This window comes from Lissotriton helveticus, chromosome 7 (assembly GCF_964261635.1).
Source record: "Lissotriton helveticus chromosome 7, aLisHel1.1, whole genome shotgun sequence".
Taxonomy (NCBI): Eukaryota; Metazoa; Chordata; class Amphibia; order Caudata; family Salamandridae; genus Lissotriton; species Lissotriton helveticus.
In genome coordinates, this window is record NC_136068.1 from 121822628 (window position 1) to 121844206 (window position 21579).

General features: G+C 42.5%; 2 protein-coding genes across 8 annotated transcripts in view; one reads left to right on the forward strand and one right to left on the reverse strand.

The window, feature by feature from the left end:
* RGS19 (regulator of G protein signaling 19) overlaps positions 1-21579 on the forward strand; it is a 265173-nt gene that overhangs the window by 225960 nt on the left and 17634 nt on the right. For both annotated transcript variants that reach the window (XM_078651657.1, XM_078651658.1), the window contains 2 exons: positions 17892-17966; positions 20177-20411. In XM_078651657.1, the coding sequence (XP_078507783.1) occupies positions 17892-17966; positions 20177-20411 (310 nt within the window). The remainder of the gene's footprint in view (positions 1-17891; positions 17967-20176; positions 20412-21579) is intronic.
* The window catches only part of TCEA2 (transcription elongation factor A2), a 620358-nt gene continuing 603406 nt past the window's right edge, over positions 4628-21579 (reverse strand). For all 6 annotated transcript variants that reach the window (XR_013598494.1, XM_078651653.1, XM_078651650.1 and 3 more), the window contains one exon: positions 4628-5359. Coding sequence is in view for 5 of the 6 variants with exons in the window: in XM_078651653.1 (XP_078507779.1) it covers positions 5300-5359 (60 nt within the window). In the remaining variant the exon portion in view is untranslated. The remainder of the gene's footprint in view (positions 5360-21579) is intronic.

Below are 21579 nucleotides of genomic sequence, written 5' to 3' on the forward strand. Positions count from 1 at the left end.
ACCATGCAGCCAGAAGGGCAACAGTTTTCATTAAATGGTGATAATGAATCGGATGAAGCTTGCCCTGCTTGAACAATCTCTGCTAATACATTTGTTTTCCTCTCAATAGTGGGCAACTGCAATACTAGTGTCTCTTTGAACCGCTTCCGCCACCATAGCACATTCCTCTGTTGGTGGCCCAAGTGGAAGGTCAAGTTCTGACTTCGGAGATGTATCTAGCCCACTGGTATTTTTTAAATCAACGTACAATGCGTCATCAGTATAATAAAGAGGCAGCAATCTGCTCCCTTCTTCATTTGTGTTCTGGGAGACATTAGCATTCCACGTTGGGCCAAAATTGAAGCCAAAAAAGAGGGCAGTTATAAAATTACAAACATTTACAACCTACAGTTGGCAAAATAACATACAACCCTTCATAAAACGGCATAGCAAGGATTTTCAAAGTACAAACCTTCTACACCAATGGTTTGTCACAGTGGGTAGATAATACCAAACCCCTTGCTTACTACAGTAATCTGTGAGATTTCCTGAAACAGTATTCCAGCCTGCAAGAGTTAACAAACTGTAATGAAAATCCACCCCTTTAACACTGATAGGTTTTAACAATCGCTTTTTCACAACAATTAATTCAGGCGTACTAACTTTGTCATAACTGTGCATAACAAATATGTCAGGCCGATATCCTTGATCAGTGCTTGACACCATAACCAAAGTAGTCATGCTATACTGATAATACGCTGTACCAACAGGCAAAGCATGCTATACGGCACTCTTTTCCAGCAGAAGCTCACAACCTCTGCCCAATCAAAACCTGTTATCAAGGGATTAAATATTTGGGGGGAGTAAAAGTCTCTCACTCTACAATCATAAATTTACAAATATGTAAAAAATTACAGTTGGCAAATCATTATACAACCCTTCCTAAATAGCATAATAAGGATTCTCAAGGACCAAATCTTCTACCCCAAGGGTTTGTAACAGGAAATGACCAACAGCAAAACCCTTGCCTTCAACGGTAATCTTTGAGATTCCCAGTAACAAGACATCTGTTTACATGCTTTAACCAATATAATTACAATCCCCTGTAATAAAATTCTTGTGTGCAAGCTTTAACACAGCGTAATGACAATCCACCCTTAAACGTCTCCTGGCCTTAAGATATGCTTTTATAATAAATAAGTCAGGCCTACTTCCTTTATTGTTACCTTTCATAATAAATAGATTAGACCTATACCCTTGATCAACAGCTCGTCATCATTACAAGCTCAGACCTGCTGTGTTTAGCATAATGTTTCAGAAAATCCCAAAAGGGGAATACCAGCCATCCTTTTCAGCAGAAGCACACAAATTCTGCCTAATCAAAATCTGCACTCAAGGACACCGACATTTGGGCACAGTCAAAGCCCATTTCTCAGGAGTGCTTCTAAAATCTGCTTTTCTGTTGATCACATAAGGTATGTTGTCAAGTCAGACCTACAAATAACAATGCAAAACTGCAAAAAGCAAACACGTATAGCTGAAAGGAGCATTTTAAAGATGTTTCACTTTAACAAATGAGTAACATTTTAAGGAAGTACACTTACAAAATATGTTCTCTCTGCCTTTCATTTGGTTTATTAGTTAGTGCAACTATATCTGCTTTCTATGTGAATAAACGTTGAATCACAGCTAGCAAGAGACTGCATTAGTATCCATCGGTGTAACTTCTACACCACAAGATTTTATTCACTATCCTCCATTGCCAATAATCCATATTTTTTTTTAGAAAATCCACACAAAAATGTTATGTGCATGCTAACACCCTTCCCAGCATAAGTACCCATACTGCATTGCACTGTTCCATCATACCCCAGTTTCTGCTTTTCCATCAGTAAGAGAGGACTTTAAAACCCTACCTTCTACTGAGGTCTCTTCTCCTGTCACTGATTTGTGTTTTGGAGGTGTTCCTTTCCAGTCTTGTACTGGCAGTGAAACCTTTAAGAGCCTGGTATTTCTATTGGTGCCTCCTCGAGGTGAATCTTTTAAGTCTGTGGATGAGCATTTCTTATTTTTAAGTTGTGTGGGACGAGCTTGAACATATTCTGTGGTACTCAGACTTCGCCCTGGCTCTATTTGTTTCAGTCAGAGTAATTGGGTAGTTTTTTTGCACAAATATTGGGCCATAGATAAATCCAGACGACAAAAGGCTTGTGTTGTCATGGGGAGATAAATAATAAAGGTTTCACTGTATCTTGGTCCTGTCCATAGATTTCAATGAGAGGGGACATGCTTTATTTACCAAAGTGTGGGGTGCAGGTATGTGCTGGCTTGGTGTTTCCCCACCTCAAGTGATTCGGTTTGAAAGCTCACAATAACTGTTGTCACTGGTTACCAACACAAGCATGCATCCACTTCACATCAAGCTACATAAAACACAAGGCTCCACAATGTGGACTTCTGTTTTACCCCCTAGAGAAACTACACCTCACAGGAGGAGAAAGATTGACAAGAGTCAAACCAGGACTTCTTCAGGCGGTTCCATAAACGGAGATGAGCAAGAACGCAAAAAAGGGCCTTCTCGTAAGTAGCCCCCAGTCTTAGGCCCTAGATCCATGAAGACATCACTAAATCGTAACCTACTCTCCTTCAAAAAAATCTTAAGACTTACCTTTTCATTCTCATCTACAAGACAATCCTCTCATCAGTTCTCCTCCTCCTACCATCTTCGATCTTTTCAATACAATTATATTGTATTACTGTTGTTACTATCCTGTTGTTCAAAGTATCGTAACTTTATTATGTTCTCTGCAAAGCACTCTGCTGCCCCTGTGGCTAGGTCTGTGCTTTATAAATACTACAAATAAAACAAATTATTATAAATCACCTTTGGGCATCCCTAAGCACAGTCATAGTTGTGAGCATAGAAAATATTCTTTGGCCAATTGTAGTTGACTACTGCAATATGCTTCTGGCAGGAATATCAGAGAAACAAACTTCCGATCTATACATTTCTCATTATGTAAAGCAGCGTAGTCATGCTCCTTCCATTACTAAGAGGACCGCCCACATGGTTCCTATCCAAAGGTTGTGCAGAGGACCCCAGGGCAAACATTAATCACATCTAAATCCTCACCAATAGACAAAGATGTTGACTGAAACATAACAATTATATTGACAGAATCATCTTTTGCTGATCGAAATATTAGCTTACGTGCTTGCACCTAGCCCCTTGGCCAAAGCGTTAAGTGGATTTAGATCCTTATGTAAAAACATCACACAAGATAGCAGGTCACTATATTGTCTATACAGATCAAAAATAAAGCAGCGAATGCTGCTAGTGCAGCTAAAGTGGACACAGAACAAATCCAGTTTCATAGTTCCCGTAAGACATTGTGTAATTGTAGGGCTATTTGTAGAGCGCATGGATGCCTAAGGTTCAGAGCGCTGAACTTCTCCTTCTAAGATTCGTTTTCACTGCCAACTGGTGTCTTCAGTTGTTTTCTGAAGATTGTAAGTGCAGGTTGGGAGCAGGGAGCTAAATAAAGGGAATTAGCAGCAGCAACAACTGACCTTACGAGTAGTCAAGACAAAACAAAAAGATGGTTGAGTGAAGACCCCAATGTTCACTGTAACAACTGAATTTGGAGGTGGGGAATGAGGAATCGGGGGGGGGGGGCGAGGAGCACATGGCTTTGTGGACAACAGTGAGAGATTTCAACATGATTCTTTACATGCCGGTAGTCGTTTACTTCTTGAACCAAGTCTCCTGCAAGTTAAATATACGCAACAATGCAAGAGCAAGAAAAAGAGAAATTATGTGAAATAAGTAAAACCCAAGAACAATATTACTTTGTAATAACAGTTGTAAACAAAACTTAATCTGCTTTAAGTTCCAGGAGTCAGACAGATCCTCCAAATACCAATGAAGAACCAAAAGGCGCATTATAGCTAAAAACCCATACCATCATTCAAACGCCACAATTCAATATACATCCCAAACTCTTTGACTAGCCACCAAATACCGAAATTAAAGCATGGCTTTAACACACTAACTGTCCTCCACATTAAAAAATCACCATTTGCTCCAACACCCACACCTTGTTTCAAGTACCAAAAATTAATTAATGTTCCAATTTCCACACCCTCCATCAATTACTAAAAACGAACCAGTGTTACAACACCTATAACCTCGGCTCAAACCCAGCCAAGGCTACAAGACCGAAACTGTCCTTGAAATGATCTTACTTCTTTTTTGAGTATTTCGCCAGCCTCTGTAGGACTCCCAAAGAGCATTGTACGCAATCCAAACTTCTCGACTCTGTCATGACTCATTTGCTTCCCCAACGTCTTCACTCAAATAGTGTGTGGACAAGTAAGTCCGTAACACAAACCTAGACTCTGCGGCAGTCAGCCTAGCTCTGGTTCTGCTTTGCCAGCGTGAAACATTTCTCGTTATTAAAGATCTCACAGCACACCCAGGACCATCTGATTGCAAAATGTGAACAAATTTAAAGGCAGGAAGATGTGCCCTGAGAAAGCGTACGTGTGGGGGGATAAGGTTTGGTACCAATCAAAAGCTCTCCATGTCAGTATATTTCAGTAACTAAGAAAGTCAAAAGATACAAAATGAAATGTCAACCAATACAAGTTGTTGAATATATATATATACTTTTATTTAAAAATGCCATTTGCCAAGAGAATCACAACATTGTGTATGTCCCACCCAACCAAACGGGAGAAAGTGGTTTAAACTGCAGAAGTGGCATGCATCATTGTCATGATAATCAAAAAGACAGGTAAGAGAGTTGAGTGCTTTCTTATCAGATCATCTTGCAACTTCTTTTTGATTTCCATTTAAACCTATTTTTAATCGTAAAACATTTAGTAGAGGCCTTTAACTTAAAAGAAAACACATTCAATCGTCTAAAATGCTTTTCAAATTCAAGGCACAATATCAACAAAGCACTTGTAAATGTTGGAACTTTTTTTTTCATTTTCTCCCAGTTACATTATAGAAGTCCATCATAAAATTCACTCAAATGGTGCAAGCCTCCTTTTTTGCCGGAGCGACTATTTTGATGTCAGTCTTCTGTTAAATCTCCAACCACTTTAAGACAGATACTTTTATTCTCCTTGGTAATAAAAATCCAAACAATTCCAAATAAATTATAATTCTCTGTGAAACATTGGGTTATCCATCAAAGTATCTTATGGGACCTTTTTTCACAGACGCAAAATTGCATCTCATTTAATACCTTGGAAAATGTCTTACCAAAAGGGAGTTTTTATTTGGCCAAAATATGTCTTGAAGAAGACGGCTCTATTTTGGAACCCAGGCAAATCTCCCAAAGAATTCAGAATTTCTGGTCCATTCATTAGCCTGCAATAATGAAACATAGAAAGGAGAGTATGAAGTCAATTTTAAATCATCTTCCAAACTACTGATTATATTTGTAGCATATAACACTCTATAGAACTCTAATAGAGACACGTCACTGGGAGACTCGTAAGCATCTTACCAATGGATTAAAATTGATAAACTGGATAAGAACACTTGTAGGTCTATTGTTCCTTTGATGTCACTTCAATTGTACCAGAGACAGTTTCTAGTACATTGTTACATTTCTTGCTATATTCGCAAACATTTTATTTGTTCAATGATTCGTCCTTTTAAGGGAAATAAGAATGCCTATTATTGAACTAAACAACATTTTTCAGAGGATTCCCTAAAATGTAGTAATCATATTCTCACACCACCTCTCCCCTTGAACTTTAATCCTTAAATGACGATTGGAACTACTTATCCTCAAGAGCACATTTGACTGTCTATAAGGAATTACCCCCACGTGTTTTCGGTAGTGGTGAGACGCAACAGTTCTGTGTTGCAAATCGTGAACATACAGGCAACCACTTCACGTTTAAAATAATGACATCCCCAACATAAATGTAGTGTTTCACTTGTCCCTAAGCTGTTTCCCTGCCTCCCCTTAAAGAGCTTCATTGAGCTACCAAAAAAAAAAGATTTTATTTTAATGTTGTGCATCAATTGGATTTAATTATCACAACAATCATGAAAAGGTTTCAGTAGTGAATACAACTATTTTAGGTTTAGGACAGAAAAACGGTGTCCCTTGTGATTGAGTGGATGTGTTTTAAATCAGTAGACCTGGAGGAGGAAGTATCATTGCTGAGGCAGTTTGTCTAAGACATCAGTTGTGAATATGCTCAGTAGTAGGGTTCCCAATATGCACCCTTATATTTAGCCGTCCCCTGTTCACATCATAGATTTTGAGCCAAACCTGTTTAATTGTACTGTAAGACACTGTATCATACGGGGAACATCCTTTTCGACGCGGATGTTACCCCGCAGTACTTTTAGAACGTGTCCTTTACAACGCAAGTCGTAACCACGACTTGCGCTGGAGGGCGCTAGAGGATAAAGAATAGTAAATTTACTATTCCAACACCTTCCCTAGTATCCACGGGGACTGGTGTTAGAATAGTAAATTATACTATTTACTATCCGCGCCCCCAACGCAAGTCGTGGTTACGACTTGCGTTGTAAAAGCACGCGTTGTGACGGTACGCGTCGTACCGTCATACATCCTATCATACACAACCGAATTGATTAAATTAACATTTCTGAGCTTAGTTCATAATATAAATCTCAGCACCTTATCAAATGCGTTAGAGGGGTCTCTATAGCTCACATACATCGAGCCACCCCATACATTAAAATGCTTGTTTACAAGGTAAAAAAGGTGGACTTGAACACATGATAAGGTGTTGTATAAGATGAAAACTTGCTGCACCCATGCCAATTGTTTTCATGTTCAATAATTTGCAGATGTTAAAGAAACCTCGGTAAATGCCTTATCTTTAGAAATACTAAGGGAAATAAATTCATGTAGGTTAACAGCCTGGAGTGCTCATTGTATCTGAATGAGTATGTCTGTGCTTCCTATCCAACTACCAGGCAGCTGACCCACAACAATACTGTCATTAAACATCCGTGTCCCCAACTTTATCCATCTTATCATGTCAAATTTTATCATAGAACTTCAATCTTATCCTACTGCGTATTTGATATGTACCTTTTTTGCATCCCTTAACTCTGTCTTCGTGATTAAAATCTCTGACCCAATCATTCCTCACCTGGTCTACCAAAATGTGAGCCTTTATTTTAGACAATCCACCTGCCAGTAATAGGATCGCCATTGCCACCAATCGTCCGCATCCGATTCTACTGCCTGATCACGCACAGCTCTTTCTTTAATTCCAATAAGTGCTTAAAACATGTGTTCGTCTCCTAATCCTGCCCCAAACGTATGTCCTAACTTTTGTAGTGATAACTTCTTTTCCATGAAATACTCCCACTCAAACCATAGGTTTTCCAGCCTCCTAGGGAGCAGCGGTCTACCCCACACTTCCTAAGGAAATCAGCACCTCTATCAAGTTGCATAACAAATCTAAAAGGGACAAACACCAAAGTTTCCTCACACACATGATCAACATGTACCTTTATTTCTGGTACATCCTGTAACGTTTCATTCCAAAGAACAAACCCCATCCTTGGGGTGTGGCAGAATTCACCAATTCTCCACTGGTATCTGCTAACTCCCATAATCCACTTCCGTCACATATAATTGTTTTCACTTTCTATCTATTAACCCGTTTACCACAGCAAATATTTCGCAGTGCGGCGTTCCACAGAGTGGACGGGGCTGCGTCGGCCGTTCGCAGCACCAGGGAGGTAGTGCTCGCGACGGCCGACGGGAGCATGGAAGGGGTTAAACAGTTAATCTTTCCATTGTACTCCAGTCACCCACCAATGCCAAAATCAATCAGCAAGTTACCCCAAAAAGTGAGAACTCAATTTTTGGGCGTTCGCTTGTAAATTAAAGGTCCAAATCCTAGCCGGACCCTTCTTTTCAATATTTATAAAATGAGAACCTGTGATCTGTTATTTGCAATGCCATGAAAGTACAAACTTGTAGCAGCAAAACTATATATTAACTGATGTGTTATTATATTAAGAAACAATTGAAACAAAAATGGCAACAGAAAACTTAAAACAAGCATTGGCAGTGCCAATAGGTCTGGCTTTAAAGGAGTGTAATATGGTAATGTGAAACATTAGAAGCAAATGGTAATGAATATATATGTGTGGAAACAAAGAACTATAGAATTATATTAGTGTAGATTAAGAGGACAATTGATAGTTGCACTGTCAAGCCAGGCTTAAAAAATCCATGTAGGTTAATCACTGCTCTCCTCCAACTTGTGCTGCTGCCAGAGAAACACAAACATCATAAATGATCTAGTATCTAAGACACTTTTAAGGCATTACAACGGTATGTATGTACCATACCTGTAATTTCAAGCTCAGCCAGCTGAATAAATAAACAAAATGATCACAGCTATGTGGAGGGCTAGCCCTTTTTTTTGGAAGCACACAACTTCTGTCCAATCAAAACATACACTCCGGCCTTCCAACATGTGGGCAGAACCAAAGCCCCTCTTTAGTGATACTCACATAATTGTATGGTGACAGCTCTGCTGTCAAGCACACCATAAAGACAAATAGAAGAGCTGCTGAGAGGGTAGAAGCAGGTACGATTCGTGGGGGCTTACCCTTTTAAAAAGAACACAATAGTGAGTGGTATTACCAATGGTTGCCAATTTCTCTCCACCAAACACACTGACATTTTTTTTAATTTGTATACATTTACAATGACACTAACAACATCCTATTTCTAAAATGTAAAGACTACCTTCCACCCTAATTACCATGTTTTTTTTAAAGGGAATGTTGTAATTTGTTGTAATACTTTATTCGATAGACATTTATCATAAAAGTACAAACATACAAATATATAAAAACAATCCATCCAAAGTACTACAATTATATCCAGAACAGCAAATAGCAAAAAACATCAGTAAAACAATCTAAAAACCGTTAAAAGGTAATTATACATGATCCAAAAATTTAAAGGGAATGAGATCAGGTTGTCTAATACCCTTCACGCAGCCAACCCAACCTGACCCACTAAAGCATACACCTTTCCTTAGAAGGGCAATTCTATATTCTCTCTCTCTACCCAACCTCCGCGGCTGTTCCTCTCCTTTCTATTTAGGAGAGTTTCCTCAGGACCAGGTCCTGGTCACCCACAAGGCACCACCTCTTATGGGCTTGCTAGCTCACCGGCATTCCCCATTTGATGAACTGCAGTAATACCAATGACATCATTCAACCCTGCTTCCTAGCCAGGGCTAATGAGAAGAGGGGTATGAGGTGGCACCAAGGGTGGCAAGTACCTTTCCAGAGTTCCCAGTGAAGTCAATGTTAAAGAGGGTGAACCCATAAAAGTGAATTAAGAAAGAACATTTTAGGTGGGTGATACAGGTTTGAAAATAAGGCAACCCCATTGAAATCCATGGCACATTTTGTTTGTCAGGAGGGCAAATATAAGTGAAAAGAGGGTGACATCAGCCAAATGAGGTTGGGTTTGTATGTATGCAAAGGAGTGGAGAGATGATGCTAGAGCCACCGCCACATCACAAATTCTCTTAGGCTGGGTCTGGTGTCTTAGTGGACTAATGTACCCACTGGAGAGGCATGTGTTTGATCTCAGGTTCAAATCCTAGCAGGTCCACTCAGCCTTTCATCCTTCTGCGGCCAATAAAATGAGCGTCATTGAGTTGGGCAACAATAAACATGCTATTCAGCGCCAAGATGCTCACGTATGAATGTGCACTTTACAAATACAGGTTATGTTTAGTATCAGTTCATGCTCTTACATACTGAAGCGAGTCTCGCTGATGAGCATTTGTTAATCATCTCAGGTAATGTTTTACGATGAATTTTGTTAGCGATGGACCGCTGTCATCAGAAGGCCCCTTGCCACTGGCAATAATGACATGGTCAAGAAAAGCAGAAGCCACCATTAACAGATCAGCAGGGTTTTATGAGCTTTACTAAAAGCAAGATGATCTGACATAAGTTCAGGGTCTTTGGGAAGCTTCTTGCAAATGATAGGGACACAGACGGAAAAATGGCACCAGGTTAACTTCGATGAACGGAGAGTTCTTTTTAGGGTGGTGTCTCTGCGGGTGACAAGGCATAGATGACACAGTTTTGAAAATAACGCGCTGTTGAACAGGAAGCCAGTGTAGAGATTTACGGACAGCAGAAGTTGGACTAAAGCAAGGAGCTCCTAGCGACTTTAAGCAGTGAATCAGTGAGGATTTATGACTAAATATAGACTGTTACAGAATACCAGCCTAGATCCTATTATCTTTGTACCGCTAACGTTTTAAGCACACTGGTGGGATGTGGGAATGGCCCAAAGATAGATGGGCAGAATGTAGGTTGTCACAAGGACATATCGGATCCAGGGACTATAATTTCCGTTTTATCCACGTTGAGTTTAAGCCAATGTAGGCAGCCTCGTCCAATGATGGAGTGCGGCCGTTCTCCAGGAGGGAGAAGCTTTAGATACTTCTGTCTGTAAATATAGTTTGTTTGGGCGATTTAATAGTGGCTTTGTACTTGTAATATGATTTAACGGTCCGAATCATGTTTTCATCTCCAGTAGAAGAAAATTGGCATCTTTGAGGCCATTTGTTGCAGTTTGGCGCCCTCTTGTGGTGGTATTTTTAGACTGCTGGTTACACTAATTCTAATGTTGCTCTGACTGAGCAGGGCATGGGGTGTCCTTGCATACAGATGTCGTTTTGTGGACTGCGATGGAGATAATTTAATACGTGTCTTGCATTTTGGAAGATATTTTTATTTTTTTTAAATCCCACTATAAATCCCACTAACTAGCACTTCCGCTAGGATTACTTAAACGTCAGTGTGACCCTGAGTAAAAGAATCGCGCATAACTGAATACAATGGGAAGCATAGACCGCCTCTCTTGTGGGTATTGTTTCAGTTCTTTAGCTCTTCTGCCCTTGTAGGAAGGCCCATAACCGCCCGTGACGCGATTTTTGCAACTTTCAGAAAGCGCTTCCTCGATCGACCTTTGAGAATTCCACCCCATGATACGAGACATATATCTGATCATCCCAAACACAAACAAAATGTTCTCAACATAAACAGAACACCTTGCTACTTTATTAACTATCGATTCCCAAGCAAACAGCGTCGAAGCAACAGTGCCATCATGTGGTCAACTTAAAAATCATCAGCCACTTATCAAAAGTTATAATTATGGAATCAAGTACCCTCCATCAAACATCACAATTATATCGCGATGATACAGAAAAACTAGGAAGTGTCTATATAGAGGAACGAGAAAAAAGTCAGGCTTACTTTATAAAGTCCGATATGACGTGCATTGATTACCTCCTCATCCGTCTTCCTGGGTGGAGTCCTCCCGCTTGAGATCCATCTCCCCTCCGGCAGAACATGTCCCTAGTCGAAAATCAAAAAGTTCCACCAACATGGCCGCCATTACCCAGGCACCACCGCAAGAGGGGAACACACCATGTCACATCCTGTGTGTTTTCTTTCTGGCAGTAGGAACTGCACGCTGAAGATCTGCTGTCAGTTAAGTGTGGATTCTGTGGTCAAAGCAGAATCTTCTCTTTCTGACTGCAGTTTATCTTCCTGGGAGGGAGAATGGGCCTGCTGGCCAGCTCAGTCGGAGGTTTCCTTCATCAATTTGAATGTGTCTCTCTGCCCGAATTTTTCAGGAAGTACCTCGGACACTTGGCGTCCCGAGCAAAACACAGCACTGAGACCGCCCTCATCGCAGCAACAGACGACATTCGAACTCTACTGGACAATGGAGACACAGTCGCCCTCATCCTCCTCGACCTCTCTGCAGCATTCGATACAGTCTGCCACAGCACCCTTCTACAACGCCTCAATAACATCGGAATTCAAGGAAAAGCACTTGAATGGATCACCTCGTTCCTCACCGGAAGAACCCAGAGAGTCCGCCTTCCTCCATTCAAGTCCGAGGCCTCTGAAGTCATCTGCGGCGTACCTCAAGGATCCTCACTCAGTCCCACCCTATTCAACGTATACATGAGCCCCCTCGCGGCCATCGCACGCCAACACAACCTCAACATCATCTCTTACGCGGACGACACTCAACTGATCCTTTCTCTCACCAATGACCCCAGCACCGCCAAAACTAACCTACACGAAGGAATGAAAGAAGTTGCCGAATGGATGAAACAAAGCCGTCTGAAACTGAACTCAGACAAAACAGAAGTCCTCATCTTAGGTACATCCCCCTCTGCTTGGGACGACTCCTGGTGGCCGGAAGCCCTCGGAAAAGCACCCATCCCGACAGACCACGCACGGAACCTTGGCGTCATCCTGGATTCTTCACTCTCAATGAACAGACAAGTCAGCGCCGTATCCTCTTCCTGCTTCAACATTCTTCGCATGCTCAGAAAAACATTTCGCTGGATCCCCACCGAAACAAGGAAAACAGTCACCCACGCTCTGGTCACGAGCCGACTGGACTACGGAAACACCCTCTACGCAGGTACCACCGCTAAACTCCAAAAGAAACTCCAACGAATCCAAAACGCCTCAGCCAGGCTCATATTAGACATCCCACGCAACGAACACATCTCTGGTCACCTTAAAGACCTCCACTGGCTACCCGTCAATAAGAGAATCACTTTCCGACTGCTTACCCACGCACACAAATCACTCTACGACATCGGACCAGATTGCCTCAACTCTCGACTGTCCTTCTACACCCCCTCCCGCCATCTACGTTCTTCCAGCCAAGCCCTCGCCACTGTACCTCGCATCAACAAGACCACCATGGGAGGCAGATCCTTTTCATACCTGGCTGCTAAAACATGGAACTCACTTCCCGCTTACCTTCGCCTCACCCAGAACCACCTAGCGTTCAGAAAGCAGCTTAAAACGTGGATATTTGACAAATAATCCTCCTCCCCTTCCTAAGCGCCTTGAAACCCTCTGGGTATGTAGTGCGCTATACAAATTTTTTGACTTGACTTGACTTGACTTGGTTGAAACAGTTTGCCCCTGAGGGCGATGCATTGCTTCCCCGCGTTTGCTCCCTGGTTCCCTCTCCCCAGGCTTGGGCAACGACTGCTCTTTCGATTCCCTGGGCCGGGGACCTGTTGCACTGCTTCCCTCCCGTCCCCTTGATTCCCAGTTGTAGAAGATACTGGTCAACCATTCTGGCGGTTCCATGGTGGTCTCGCAAGTCGTGGTACCCTTTTCTCCTTGAATTGGCTGTTTGTCCACCTTGGTTCTTTCCTCTCCACCCCTCCCCCTTGAGCCCACCAATTGTACCTCAGTATTCACTGCAGCGCCTCCATCTTGGGAGTTTGGCTGCTGAGAGGTTGACGACTTTTGCGCAAGGCGTTCAGTGGCGGTTGCGGAGTCGATCCAGTTGTTCCCATGAGGCACAGGGTCAGAGCTGATTTGCATATAGCCAGTGTCTAACCCAGGGTGGTGTGGAGTGCAAAAAAAACGATGGATTTAGGCCCAGATCCTTGTACTGGGGTGAATGTATGACATTGTTCTACATTCTGTCCATCAACTGTGTTTTTTGCAGTTGTTGTCAGTTTCTCCAGTTATTCGTTTTTTACTTTACAAGGTTGTTCTGCTACCAAGTCCTAGTTTTTTGCCTAAGATCCCTTCACAGTTTCACTGCTTGGAGGATATTGTTAGGCCTGTTTTCTTTCCTGATCCCTCTTTGGAGGAAGAGTTGGCTTTGCATTCTCTTGATCTCTGTAGAGCTTTGACCATCTATCTAGAGCGTACTGCCTCCTTTCGGAGGGTTGACTCACTGTTTGTCACTCTTGGGATGCCTGATAAGAGATCTCGCCGTCTAATTCCACAATTTCTCGGTGGATAAAGTCCACTATCATGTGAGCCTAACGGGTCTCTTGGTCGGACGCTCCTTCTCAGGTTCAGGGGCAGTCCACCAGGGGTACTTCAACTTCTTGGGCGGATTTTAAGGGTGCGTCAGATATCTGTGCTGCGGCTACCTGGAAGCCTCCTCACAACTTTCTCTCTCTTTATTGCCTGCAGTTGGGTGGCAGTTTTTCAGCAGCCTTTGTAAACAGTGTTCTTTCTGCACTTTCAGATGCCTGACCTGTTTAGGGATTGTTTTCTTTCTTTTGTATAATGTAATAGGAGTTTTCTAGTTTGCCATATCCACGCATGAGTAGCTCATGCAAGGCAGGTTTTTTCTTTGCATTCTGGGAGCCTCGCCTTGATGGTACAATAGGCCAATCAGGATTACAAATCCCACAATGCAAAGAAAAAACTAGTCATGCATGGAAATGGAAAAAATTGAAGGTCTGGGAGTGTGCATTATCCAGGCAAAGGTGATGTCTTTCATTACCTGCTTTTGAATATGCATCTTATCCAATTTAGTTCCCCCCACCTTCTCTCCGCACTACCTACAAGCACTGCTACCTACTGTTTTTCATCCCAGGCACTCTGTAAAAGGCTGCTTCATGTGGCACGTGTGCCTGCTTAGCCTCTTGTTCTTGTTTCTCTGCTCTACCTCCCTCCACTGTCCCAAGAAACATTTGTTTCTGGCAATATGTACTGCTTTTGTTTTTTGTTTATTACCTATGTGTAGATATAATGGCTGTACACAGGCTTTTCCTTAAAACGTTATAAAAGAAGGGACAGAGTGGATACTAATTGGCTGTCTCTATGAATCGGGGAGAGAAAATAGGGGCTTATTCACAGCCTGCATTTTGTTGTAAGTAAAGCAGTACTTCAGTAGAATTACTCACAAACTACAAAATAAAAGTAGTATTACTCTCAAACTACAAAATAATATTCACAGACCTACATGTAGAGACCTTCCCCTCTCCTACCTTGTCTATGCGGAAATGTAGTTGAATGCCTTTAAGAACGGGGCGTGGGATGTAGTAGGCCGGGTACAATTGAAATTACGCTGGCGCCATTTGTGAAATTCGCACAATCTCGCGAATTTACGCATTACGCGATTTCATGTCACTGTTCTTACCCGACTGTGATCCCGTGTAAAAAAAGTTGCACATGAAACCAGCAGGAAACTGGTTTGCACACAAAAAATATCTCATCAATAAAAATATTTTCTGCTCAAAACCAGTCTTTTGTAACTGTTTTTTACGCGATGTGTGCGCTCGGGTAAAACAAAGAGCTCGAAATACTGATAAGGCAAATTAGTGAAATTTTCATGGAATTTTGTGAGATTTCGGGACAAAAAAAAAGTATACGATTTCGCTATTTAACAGTCCTCTGAAGGAGAGACGATAGACAGGTTATCCTTCTCTTTGGATGGGTGAAACTTCTGTGTTGGTTTGTCAGGGCTTTAAGTGGGATGAAAAAACTGGGGGGTCTCTCAAAGGGGCGTGGCCAGTGTGATTAGGGGCGTGGCTTTAACAAATTTACGATACAAACCCGTGTTTAGCATAGTGTGCCGCCCAACTTGTATTTTGCTGTTTCTGTCATTGCATCCAGATATGGGAGACAACAGCTTTGTCAATGGTTATTAGTTGCGTAAGATAAATAAGCTGCAACTATGGCTTGTTACATATAATATTGAAAAAGCTCCCAATTAAAGCCCTGGTGACCCTACCACAATGTTGCTGCTCTTGCGTTTCAGAAAGAGAAGGGAAATCCAGAGAGAAAGGGACTCTTTTAAGGATTTTCCTTCCCCACAACGTTCACCTGGCATGACGTAATGCCTGCTGTAACTTCTCTAGAAGTGAGTAGTGTGGGCAGCGCACATCAATGTGCCTGCTGTCTCGAAATAGTACTCTATTGGGCTGTTTTGTGCCCTGGCACTTTTTTCCGGACTGCAGTGATAGCAGGCTGCTGTCACTGCAGTCCGGACAAAAAACACGGACCGCCTGTGCCAGGGCACAAAACAGAGCCCGATAGAGACCCGTTTCGAGGCCCTCTTTAAAAAACTGCCGGTGCTCAGACCCGGTGAGACTTGGCCCACTTAAAGCCCTGGTTTGTGATTGGGGATTGCTACAGACCCACTGGCTCAGCAGGGCTGCCTCCGCAGAGTGATGTTACTCTGTTACCTGATTGGGATGGTGTATATATACTCTGCGGCCGATGTTCCAGTATTTCAACTCAATTCAGGAAGTGATATGCCCCTGAATTTTCGGCCATATGTGTGAAACTACCCGGCTGCATTTACGGCTTGAGCAGGCTTCTCGGACATTAGCCTGTGCATTTGAACGTGTTTACGTGCAAGTTCAGAAAATATATGTTCCGTAGTCTGATTTCAGGGTTCGCTATCAGAAATTCTACCTTGATTTTAGACATCACAGCCCACGGACCGGAACCATGGGGCAGCAAAGGTCATGACGTAACAGGGAAGTTGCACCCAGGGCACAAGTCGTAAAAAAAGAAGTGTGTGTGGAGGGTGGGGGGGGGGGGGCGCGGGGCGGCCATTTCCTCCTAATACTTTACCACTACGAACGTTTATTGATAAGAGATGATACAGGTGCAGAATTATAAATGTCTGGTTTCATTCAACCATTCCTTAACCTGATTGGCTATGTAACAGTATACTCGGGAAGCTTTTAACCTTTGAAATAATATTCAATAAAAGAAAACCTCTGCGTTTATGTAATGAGACTAGTAAGTATAACAAGAGCATGAATGCACACTTCGAAGCCCAGTCAGTATATATGGTTTCACAAAATGAATTCAGGACAATGTGGAGCTTATCAGGTGCAATGGTAAAGGGGGCTGTGGCATGAGAAATGCTGCTTGCTCTTAAGTAAAATGCATGTGAGTGTGTGCATGGATACCTGGATGGGCATGCGATATAACTGCAAGTGAATGGGATGGTGCACATATGACTGGATGTCGGCAAAGGTCTGCGAGGGTCTCTCTGGATGTGCACAAAAGTGTGAGATAATGTCTGAAGGACTCCCATGTGTGCACGGTACACTGTCTGGGTGTAGATGTGGATCGAGGAATTCATCCACGTGCGTGAGATTTCATGTGTGACTATGGCCATGACACTTTGCGTCTCTGACTACATGTGAGTGACTAGATGTGTTGATATCCAGGTGTTTGTCAGTGGCTCCAACATTGTGGCTAGTGTGGCTCCTTGTGTGGGTGTCTTTCTGAGCACACATGTATCTTCGGGGGACGGTGTATCTTTTGCGAATTCCTATGAACTTACAGGAATTCAGAGATTGGGGCCTGGAAGGGACATCAGACCACCATCTTTGCACTCACTAAGTGCAATGATGGCAACTTATGGCCCACCAAGGCCAGGGTGTGCTCTGCCGAAACAAGTTCCACCTCCCAAGATCAACTGCTGTAATTTGCACAGTGGAAGCTGCCGCTCAAGACATATCCATTGAGCAAATGGTCACCGACTGACCAAGGTAGCTCTTAACCTTTTCATGCTTTGTGACTGCATCAGCATTTCCTTGCGAATCGTAAGGGTCGAATGTCTGTTTGGCGCTCCATATTCCTTGTGCTTCACAAGGAATTGCAATGCTGACATTGAGTCCCAAAGACATTGTGATTTGACTTTTCACCATCACAAATTTTGCTACTTAGCACAGGATTTGCTAGGTAGGTTGAAAGACCTCTGGCGCCTTGGGCACTTTGTGAAGCAATATAAGCAATCTCATGTCATGCGATGGACTACAGCGGGTTGTTACAAGGCTGAGCAAGTGACAGCACATTAAACACAGAGGCCTCTGCTCATAAGCTTAGGAGGGATTCTCTCTGCAATTAGCAACGGGCTCCACATGTGGATCTGTGCAAGGTAGGGAGCCCAATTCAGCTTAAGCGACTCGCCACCCAGCAAGCAAGACTTTATACATGCAAGTACACCTGGGTGAGTAGCGTCCCATATGAGTGTGCATGCTATGCGTCTTCAACTGTAAATGTGGTTACTACCTTCCAATCTTACTGTTAGGAATGAAGACCGGGACCGGCTACGAAGACCCTCGCGTGACGCAAAGCTGGAGACCATACCAATCTGTGAAGCATGGTAAGTGCACTGGGGTAACTCTCTTTTGACTTAGGTGGGGCTCTTCCATGATTTGGTGGTCAGTTATGGCTTGAAGCAAGAGACATCTGTATGATGGTAGTATTGATGTAGGTAGGGGAGGCGGGTAACCAGAAAGCACATTTACGAGTCAGACTGTATTCACTGCATGCCTCAGGTTAGGAACTGTAATCAAAGAGCAACTGCCTGTTATCAGTAAGCAGAGTAGACTACACCTTTTACCACACCATATCCGGCCCTTCCAAAGCCGCCAGTTTGGTATTTCACCATATGCAAGACTGACCTGCCGCAACTCAAATCAGTTCAGAAGACATACTTCGATGAAAGTGGCTACAGACGGCTAAGCCATGGTTGAACTTTAGCATGTGTTTTTGTAATTGTATAGTGGTCATCCATGAGCATGTTTATCAGCACTCACCAATGAGCATATTTGTAACCTATGTATAAAAATTATCAAAACATATGTTTGTAATCCCCAAATACAAAATGATTAAAACTGCGGACAGATTTTTGTATTCATTCACTGCATAGCCATCTATGTTTTTCCTTTTGGTGTGAATGGGTTGTCTAGTTGGGTTTTTCATTCCAAGTGGGTAGGTGCTAATCAATTAAACACTATAGCAGCTCACTAATAATAGCACTGGCCGAGTATTAAACGTGCCTGGCCAATACACTGTCCGGTCACTCTTTTTTTAATAAAGTTTTATATAGCGTGAACATGACCCTAGAGGGCATCAGAGCGATTTACATGAAGGGGAGGTAGGATATAGGTGTGGGATCAAAACTAGTCACATATACGAGCGAAGAACAGACATTGAGTATAAACAAAATAATAAGCTTTACCTCTATTGGGAGTCAGCACTGTAGCAGTCAAAATCAGTAAATGAATAACATGCATGTGATCTTGGGGCAAAAACTTTTTAATCAGAAATGTTTTCACTTCTTTTTTGACGTAAGCGGTGGATGAAATCGGGCTGACATCTAGAGGCAGAGAGTTCCAAATCTTCGGGACGATACCCGAGAAAGCTCTGTAGCACGTTTTCTTTTATGGAAAATCTATGGTTTCAGTAGCAGGGAGCGAGCACTTCGCGATGATCTCTATCCCCCGATAGTTCTAGCATTTGCAGGTGATACTAGCAGAGCCGGATTCATCTGAGCAAAGACGTGTGAGTAGGAGATCGTCTAAATAACTACCCAGGAGAGAAACTTCAGACCTTACTGCTAAAGTGAAGAACCCACCGAGCACCCCAGAAAATGACGGTGGTTCCTGTAAATGCAAGAGATGTCAGTTGAGCTGGCAGACATCTTTAACTTTGGCGGGCAGAGTACCCTCACCATGGCAGAACTAAAGTACTTGCCATGACGACTATACTTAATCTGACCGCCAAAGTATAAATCAGGCCCTATATCACTTAACAGCCACAGTATTTTAAAAGTGTCTGTAACATTGGTCTCTGTGATGTTGGAGGTATTTAAAAAAAAAAAAGATCTACGAAGAAGGTAAATGGCAGCACAAAATACTAACTTATCATGTTCGTTATAAACTAGAAGTAATATTGCCCTCTGTTATTCTTTCTGCAAGTGTCGACAGAACAAACACTCAGCAATACAATACTGTACATGTATTTAACCCCTTCAGCGCTGATGACAAAGCCAGCTCGTCATGGGCGTTACCTGCGCTACGCGGATGACGAGCTGGCTTTGTCACGTTACGCGCGATTTTTAAATTTCAGAGCACAGCGGGAAAACCCGCTAGCGCGGTAGAGGTTAAGGAGCTTCTTTGGCATAGTATTGAAAGTCCTGATATACCTTCCTCCAAGGATAACAGTAAGGCAGCTGGTAGCCTCATGAGATTTGGCACACACGGTTGTGACTGTAGGACCTTGAAAAGCAGGTGCTTTTAGGGAGAGGGTTTTAGTCTCCACAAATGAAATTTACACTCCTCTTTAAAAGAGCCTAATCTGCAACAGTATTTGAAGATTTCTATTTTGCAAACTTTCTAACTCAGAATTAATCTACATTAAAAGCCAACTGCTGAGTCAATGATGATACATCTTTGGAGCTATGTTAAACTTGGCATAGATGAAGTTCCCTGTACTTACAAAGTATTTCTACAAAGGGAAATTGTTTTGTAGAGACAGAAAATAATATTATTTTTGTCTTTTTCTTTCTGGTATGATTGGCCATGACAGCGCCAAACCGAGCCCTGATGAAGTCCATGGTTGGGCTGGATCCTTCGACAAGCTGATGAAGAACCCTGCAGGCCGCAATGTATTTCGTGAATTCTTACGGACTGAGTACAGTGAAGAAAACATGCTCTTCTGGCTCGCTTGTGAAGATCTCAAAACAGAGTGCAACAAACACAACATCGATGAGAAGGCTCGAGTTATCTATGAGGATTATATTTCAATCTTGTCGCCAAAGGAGGTAAAACATCACCTTATGTCTGGTGACCATGTAATGAAATTGTCAAAAAGAAAGTGTGCCATTGGGGTGGGCAGAAGAAGGTGTAAAGTAGACGTGGGCGATGAATCCCACTCTGCTGGCAGATTTCACTGAGTGTTGCCCACTACACATTACGCTTGTACCACAGAGTTTCAGCAATGTTCTGCCAACGGCTGCTTGGCAGAGTTTTTTCTCACGTGCGGCTCACCAATGTTAAATTGGCGAGCGAGAAATGGCGTTCCGAACATGATTGTTTAGGCTCTACAACGGCACCCGGCTAGATTTTTTCAGCACGGGCAATCACGACTGTTTGCATTCAGAAACCTGCTGCTCCCGGTGAGAAAGCTGCTGCTCAAGTAGAAATTCTACTTGAGCGGCAGCAAAGAAGCAGTGACCTCTGGCTCGCGGCGTGGTGCAGTTCGCGCTGATTATGCAGCGCAGAACAAGCTCCTAGTGCTAAAAATCTGGACGACGTTCCAATTCTGCCCACTCACAGAACTGCAGAATTTAGTGGAGTTTTTATGTTACTCCACGGAAATCTGTGGAGTGAAACTCCACGCATTCCGCCCACCCTACAGTGAAGTAACTGAAAGAGATTTTGGGAAGGGCAGTGGAAAACATTGCATTGACGCTTGCTTCTAAACTTAAGATTCACTGAGCTTTAAGATACTCTTATTTTAGGATGAAGCCCCTTAAGATTGGAGGAAAACTCCAGCAAATCTTTGAGAAACTATAAAAGAGTACCTTTCTTTCCAACTCCAAAGCACTATCCCAGTTGTGCAGCACACCAAAGTTATATAGTTGGCTGAGATACCTAACAGTACACTTCACATAAGCCTCCTCACAATACTTAAAACAAACGTTACTCAATCTTTATCATACACATACGTGCACCATAAAACCACAGCTATCTAGCAGACAAACTATGATCGGGGCAAGACAGGACTTTCATTCTACCAGGCACTGATAAGGACAGACACATCCTGATACTACTCAATAATGTCCTTGGTCAATGAGAAGTTCTACAACTGATTGAAAATGACAAAAATGTGGTAAGATTATAATATATCACTAAATAGTTTGGTTACATAATTCGTAGCATTCTAAAAAGAAGTGGGCTGATTTTTATGGAGGCCAGAGAGCTCTTATT